The 7,705-nt window shown below is 31.9% G+C and overlaps 1 protein-coding gene and 1 long non-coding RNA gene across 2 annotated transcripts; both read left to right on the top strand.

Annotated features, from left to right (window-relative positions):
• Positions 1–102: 102 nt before the first annotated feature.
• Positions 103–4,535, top strand: LOC111698649 (uncharacterized). The gene is made up of 5 exons (XM_023469034.1): positions 103–296; positions 1,268–1,346; positions 2,825–3,040; positions 3,836–3,894; positions 4,298–4,535. The coding sequence occupies exons 3-5, from the start codon at positions 2,939–2,941 to the stop codon at positions 4,533–4,535; spliced, it is 399 nt and encodes a 132-aa protein (XP_023324802.1). The 5' UTR covers positions 103–296; positions 1,268–1,346; positions 2,825–2,938.
• Positions 4,536–4,631: 96 nt separating this feature from the next.
• On the top strand, positions 4,632–7,368 carry LOC111698671 (uncharacterized). The gene is made up of 3 exons (XR_002764586.1): positions 4,632–4,707; positions 6,855–6,920; positions 7,321–7,368. It is a non-coding gene; the product is annotated as an uncharacterized LOC111698671 (long non-coding RNA).
• The last annotated feature ends 337 nt before the right edge of the window (positions 7,369–7,705 follow it).

Genomic DNA, 7,705 nt, shown 5'->3' with positions numbered 1-7,705 from the left:
TATATAGTCCCTTTAAAATAAATAACAATAAATAACAATAAATAGCAATAAATAGCAATAAATAACAATAAATAACAATAAATAACGATAAATAAAAACAAATTAAACAAATTAAAATTTTCCTTTTTGGCATCCTGGTAATAAGGAGGATGCTGAAGGGTCGAGTGTTAAAAAAGGATGATCTGCCATAAATGAAAATGAATACAAAAATCTTTATTATCAAGGAATATTATTTGATCTGTAAATGAGATTAGAGAAAGCAGTTTGGAGAAAAACCGGAGCATTGAAAAACTAAGGTGAAGAAAACTAAAAAAAAAAATTATTTTAACTTTTTATCAGTTTGAACTATTATCTTAATTTCTTAAATTCTAAGTTTGGAAACTATTTAAGTAAAAAACATAGCCTTCCTAAAAGATATTCATGATTTTAGTTTTAAAAATTCAACTCATGGTGTCTCGCGCAATGATTTAATCTTAGATTTAAATGAATAATTGATATATATTTAGATCTGAATCCAGTAGTGATATATAATATATTAAGATCTGAATCCAGTAGTGATTTATAATATAATATATTTAGATCTGAATCCAGCAGTGATATATGATATATATACTTTGATTGTCTATCTGTTTGTTTGAATCCAATAAACGTCAAAACCGCTTAACCGCTCGGGCCCAAATTTTGTGTGGGACCTGGCGTGACCCCAGGGAAGGTTTCTGCTGCCAAGGTTACTAAAAGTTAGTCCCGCCATTTACCCGCTCTTTAACGATTTTACTGGCAAACTAACTTTTCGCTATAAAAGTCGACCCACTTAGCTTGGAATTTTAAAACCAAGCTAAGAACATTCCCGGCGGGCCTCCCGAGTTCCCCAATCAAAATTTGAGGCAAATTGTTTAAAGGGTTCCTGAGTTATGATAAATAAATTTAGATCTGAATCCAGCAATGTTTAATAATATATTTAGATCTGAATTGAGAAGTGATAACATATTTATATCTGAATCCAGCAATATTTCATAATATATTTAGATCTAATTCAACCAATCTTATATAATATATTTAGATCTAAATCTAGCAATGTTTTATAATATATTTAGATCTGAATCAAACAGTGATATATAATATATTAAGATTTGAATCCACCAATGTTTCATAATATATTTTAGATCTGAATTCAGCAGTGTTATTTATAATATATTTAGATCTGAATCCAGCAGCAATATATTGTATATTTGTATCTGAATCCAGCAATGTTTCATAATATATTTAGATCTGAATCAAGCAGCGATATATCTGTTATCTCTGACAATAGTATAGAGACACTGAATACAGAAAGTTCAGCTTCAGAGGTGATCATTTTTTAAAATTTTTTTACATTAGTGTTCACTTTTTTGGTTATAACAGGAGACATCGGCTCACATTCCTCCTTTTTCCCCCTCTTCATGCTTCTGCAAAGCTGCCTATAAAGCTTCTACAAAGCTGTCTATAAAGCTTCTGCAAAGCTGCCTATAAAGCTTCTGCACAGGTGCCTCTACAGCTTCTGCAAAGCTGCCTATAAAGCTTCTGCAAAGCTGCCTTTAAAAATTCTGCAAAGTTGCCTTTAAAAATTCTGCAAAGCTGCCTATAAAGCTTCTGCAAAGCTGCCTATAAAGCTTCTGCAAAGCTGTCTATAAATCTTCTGCAAAGCTGCCTATAAAGCTTCTGCAAAGCTGCCTTTAAAAATTCTGCAAAGCTGCTTATAAATCTTCTGCAAAGCTGCCTATAAAGCTTCTGCAAAGCTGTCTATAAATCTTCTGCAAAGCTGTCTATAAAGCTTCTGCAAAGCTGCCTTTAAAAATTCTGCAAAGTTGCCTTTAAAAATTCTGCAAAGCTGCTTATACATCTTCTGCAAAGCTGCCTATAAAGCTTCTGCAAAGCTGCCTATAAAGCTTTTGCATAGGTGCCTATAAAGCTTCAGCAAAGCTTCCTATAAAGTTTCTGCAACGTTCTGTTAGAACGACAAATGACACGTTTTGACTGACTTATTACATAATAAAAGCATGTTTAAGGTTTTACTCTAGAATCGATGTTTTTCTTCACACATTTTTCTTAAGAAAGTTAAATTGAAGGCGCATCTATTATTTTTTTCTTCGTATAAGTTCTTTTTAATTAATTCTATTTTCACCCTAATCCAATCAATATAAAACTTATTGTTCTCTGATTTTAAATGAAATCCTATATTAATTTGGACAAATTTAATTTTGCGTTTTATTGTATCTCTCTTGCCATGAAATGATAAATTCACCAGTTTTTTAAACCAATCTGAAGAGAAGAAGAATACACTTATTTTGGATCGTTCATTGTCTCCAGATATCTCCCCATGTCTTCTGAAAATTACTTTTTAATTACTTTTAATCTTTTTACTACTCTTAAATTTTAAAGTCTACAATGTGGGGGAGGTATTACGCTTACAGTCCCTTTTCTCTGAAAAGGACAGTGGTCGGCGATTATATCAATACAATGAAGACGTCTTTTTATTAAGAAAGCTTTGATCCCAAACAAGCATTGTTCAAATTACTTACGAAGTAAACAAAGAGAAGCTGTTAATTGACCACTTCTCTTTGTTTAATTGTTAAAGTGTTTCTGCTGTTAGAAATCAAAATTGGAAAAGAAAGTCTTCTTCATCGTATTGATATATACGACGTCGACTGTGGTAACTCTCCAAGTCGTATTGATATATACGACGTCGACTGTGGTAACTCTCCAAGTCGTATTGATATATATACGACGTCGACAGTGGTAACTCTCCAAGAATGAATTATATATATATAATTATATGTATCTGTAGGAAAGAAAACAGACTAGTCCTAGCTCTATAGAGGTTCTAGATGGAGTAGATGAAAGTATTCCTGATGGTGAAGACACATCAAACAATACTTCCCAAAGTGTTCCAGCTGCCTCTATGATCACCAGCAATACAATGAGTGGAAGTGGAAGCACTATGATGCAGGAAAGCAGTAGCAGTGGATCACTTGTTAATAGCGTTATTCTAAATACAAAACAGGTATTTTTTTTCTTTAAAAATAGATATTGCTAGTGTTGGGACATTGCTTGGTTCGTCTGTGAGGATTTAGGTCTTTTAAATACTGTGAACTCCCAATATAACAAAATTTTATTACGCAAAAGTTTTCATTTATTAGAATATATTATTTATCCAAAGATGAAAACGAATCAAAAACAAAATTTATTTGCTCAGATTTTTCCTTCAGTGTCATAATTTGGCATAATTTGGCATAATTTGACATAATTTGGCATAATTTGGCATAATTTGTCATATTTTGGCATAGTGTAAGAACATCAAATTTTTAGAACAAGCAATTTTGAGAAGAATTGAAATTTTTACCATTTACTCAAATTTTCTTTAAGGTTGATTTGATTTGATTCGATTCGATTACAATTAAATCAGGTTACAAAGACATAGGGATTAGAAAGTTTGAGTTTCTTCATAAAAATTTTCAGATTTTGTGGTAATTCTCAAGTTCTAAGAGTAGATGTTCTGACTGTTAAAAATTATTTCTGTACTTTTCTTTATTAGATTTGACACTTGTTAGCCATAAAACTAAGTTTACGTAAAAGATAAATTATTCCAACATTTTTTCCTTCTTTTCACACAAAAAAGAAAAGTTCTAGTTTTGGAATATTTCATCATAGTTCTGATTAAAAGGGAAAGTGTCCCTCTTAATTATCAAAACTGAGTGCTTTGCTCAATCAAAAATGATAATTATCACTTCACTGAAGGATGAGTGTTGGCTTTTGGTATTAAATGTATGTATGTAGATTAAAAAATCCATTTTTAAAGGGAGTAGATGGAGATCTAGTCAGCGAGCCGAATTCCCCCCTGAAGAAGGATAATGATAGGTAGAAGATTTGTTTATTAATATTTTTTTAATTATCCCACAAGTATTTTTCATTATTGTGCTCAAAAATTGTTATTTATTTTTTTGGGAGAAAAAACAATTTGTCAGGCGCAAGTATCAAAAAGAGTTTTTAATATGTAATACATGCAACAAAAAGAAGGTCTGAAATAAGACATTTATAATCTTCATTTTAATCTTCCCCTCTTCTAGTAAAATAATTTTTTGTTCTTACGGGTTCTGGTATAATAATTAATTATTTAGCAAATATTTAGGGAAACGTTTTTAATAATAATTAGTTTTGAATAATTTGGAAAAAAAGATTGGGATCAAAAGGTTTTTAAAAAAGTTTCTCTCTGGTGAACATATGTGCGCACTTTGCCACGGTTTATTATTTATCTTTTCAGATCAAGCGAAGACGATTCTGTGTATCACAGTTGTGTCTCCCAGGATGAAATCTACCAAGGTAGTGCGACAGATATATCAGGAACTACTCCTACAGGAGGCTGTATAACCCCGACAAGGGGATCAGGAACCCCTCCGTTCCTGGGTGCGCTGGATATCAGTGGGATAACAGTAACGTTGGGAGATGCTTCCCTCAGCTCTACTCCAGCAACAGTCAGGAGCAGGTATTTTCTAGCATAGTTCAGGGGAGGATAGTTCAAATCTGTAATTTATGTTACTGCTCTATTAATCATGTTTTTTTTTAAACTTTTCTTCGGATCAATACTTTTGAAAATAAAATTTAGATTTTTCTCCTCTGCAACTCCATCTTCCTCTGGAGGAGAGAAAATAGAGAATAGTTCTCCCAACACAGGTTTGAATAAATATACGGAGGGAGAGGGGGGTGCGTGTTTGTTGACGAATTAAATTTACATTTCTATTTTTACGATTTAAAGATTTATTTTTTCTTCTGGGTAAAAGATTATGTATAATTTTTGACTAAAGATTTAAGAAGGATGAAAATTATTTAGAATTTTAATTATAAACGTGTTTTTTTTTCGCTGAAAGGGGATTTTTGGAGAGAGAAAAATAAATGAATTTTTTAGAAAAGGGATTATTAAGTTTCTTAGAGCATAGATGTTAACCCCTCAATTTGTTTCTCTCAAGCTTATCAAAACATGAAAATATATTCCCTTGTAATTAGAGATGGAGATTTAGGTTTGTTTTAAACATAAACATTTTTAATTTACTTTAGAGCATCTTAACAAGAATCTTGGCTGTTTTTCATATTTCAGTTTTAATTAATTTACCTTTTATTACCTTGTGCAACACAAAGATTCAACAAATTGATTACATCGTGTTGGCTTTATGTTTTAAGTCAAAGTAGGGTTTCAAACTTTCTCCGAATTAATTTTGGATCCGTGAAGGCTTTATGAAACCTTTTCAAAAGCTCTTGAGGGACTGTATAAGCATAATTTCAAGTGACCCTCCATGCAAAGAAGGTAATGTCTGATTTGCAACGGTACCCTTGAATCCTTAATCTAATCCAAAATGTGGGAGATACAATTGTTCTCTGACTAGAAAAGTGTTTATTTCTGCGAGTTTCTCCGTTGCTTCTTATAAACAAGGATTAACTTAAATAGTTAATTTCCTCAGTCATTTTCGCAGAGAAACCGCAAATGAAAATAAACAGTTTAAAGACACAAAACATTGATTTCTAATACATGCTTGGTCAGACAAAGCTTTCAAGTGTACCTTTGTAAATCGGGCATCGCCACCTTTCCATGGGAGGTCGCATGAAATTACACCTACAGTCTTTTAAAGAAGATGCACTTATGAAAATTTTGGGTGACACCTTTCTGAACCGAAACAAGACTAAATCTACCTTGCACAGGTGTGAGAAACTATTATTCAAGATCAATTTCATAAAAAATGATTTATAGCGAGTCACACGTAGCATCTAGGGAGTTAATTTTTTGAAAATTTGTTAAATTTCAATAGCTTCAGGAAAGGTTCTGTAGGTGTTTACGGAACCAACTTGATTAAGGAAATATGGGAACCCTGCTTATAAAGCATACAATACAATTTTATAAAGCATACAATACAACTTTATAAAGCATACAATACAACTTTATAAAGCATACAATACAACTTTGAAACTTAATCAAGATATTAAAGAAAAATCTTGTATAAAATTCTACACTTTTGAATTATTAAATTCTGATCAATTTTCTGATAAAATTATGCCGGAAGCTATAATTTAAATTGATCTAAAAATGTAATATGAGATTATTGTTGGGGTTGTTCTGAATGGTTTTTTTACACCCTGTATTTAATGTATTTAATGTGACCTTCCATTTATAGAGGGGCATCCCTGCCGTGCCTTTCAAACCTTGAACATATCATGGATGAGAGACTTTTCCTTATTTTTCTACAGAAACTCTTGTAATTGTTGAACACTTTTTTGCAAGCTGTTTTATACTGAATTAATATTTATTTTCTAGAAGTGGCCGAATATAAATATTTACATTAGAATTTTAGAAAATAGGTTTGGACACAGAATATTCTAGAAGTTATGACACTTTGTTTTATTTAGGGTAAGGTTAGGTTAAGACACTTTCTGGGCCGAGCGCTGCGGCTAGGATTCAATCTCGATCTACAAATGTCATCCCCCCTTAATCATGGTTTTAATTAAGCGCGGTAGTGAAGTCTTCCCCACCTCGCACACTCAAAGGTTGGAGTTCAGCGTCTGCCGAATATTAATATCTATTTTCTAGAAGTGGTCGAATATAAATATTTACATTAGAGTTTTTGTACACCGAAAATTCTAGAATAAATAGAACTTCAGCTGCGTTGAGTTCACACGTAGTACGATACAGAGATGTATTCACTGAGTTCTCTGTCCTCAATGATCAGTTAAAGGTTTAAAGGGTACCCTTGTGAATTAGGCATGTCGCTAGCTCTTTTAATGGAAGGTCTCTTTGATTTATGCTGATATAGTCCCTTTAATTCAATATTAAGAACCGCTGAGTGGCGAGGAAATGGATCCAAGTAGTTCATCAAAGCCAAGTGCTCCATATAGAAAAGGTATCTTTTATCTATTTTATATTTGTTGAAAATTTTACGCATACAAAGATTTAGTTTTAAAGAATGATAATAAAGAAAAATACTCATTTATTTTAACAAAAAATGCTAATGAACTATTCCTTTAAAGAGACTAAGAGCGTAAACTTCAAGAAACTTTCATGTAAACATGGCAATGTCCGATTTACAACGATACCAATGATAATCTAATTAAAAATGTGGAAGATAACGTTAATTCTTCTTAACTGTGTAACTTACTTATGCAAAGAAGCCACTAATGTAAATAAATAATTTAAAAATAAAATAAAGGATGTGATACGACAAAACTTTTAAGGATAACGTTGCTAATCGGGCATAGCCAGAGGATAACTTAATATTACGGTCTTTTATTAAATCTGCTTAGGTCGGGGTGTTATGGTTTGGAATGATGAAGATTTTTCCCAGGTTGATCACAGGTAGATAATACAATAATTAACTTAGATATTAATCCACAACTGTTCTCCCTTCCGGATAAAATGAAAATTATAATTATCTCACGAAACAGTAAATGGAAAATAGACTTTATAATACACACGAGAGGAAACTTTTTATTACATATATTATATATTTTATATCTTTATATCTCACATATATTATAGTGTATTATATAGTGTAGTCCCTTCCCTCCTAAACTAGTGTAGTCCCTTCCATTCCAAACTAGTGTAGTCCCTTCCTTCCTAAACTAGTGTAGTCCCTTCCATCCTAAACTAGTGTAGTCCCTTCCATCCTAAACTAGTGTAGTCCCTTCC

This window comes from Eurytemora carolleeae, unplaced genomic scaffold (genome assembly GCF_000591075.1).
Source record: "Eurytemora carolleeae unplaced genomic scaffold, Eaff_2.0 scaffold300, whole genome shotgun sequence".
In the NCBI taxonomy this organism is placed as follows: Eukaryota; Metazoa; Arthropoda; class Copepoda; order Calanoida; family Temoridae; genus Eurytemora; species Eurytemora carolleeae.
This window is presented reverse-complemented; position numbering and strand designations above follow the sequence as displayed.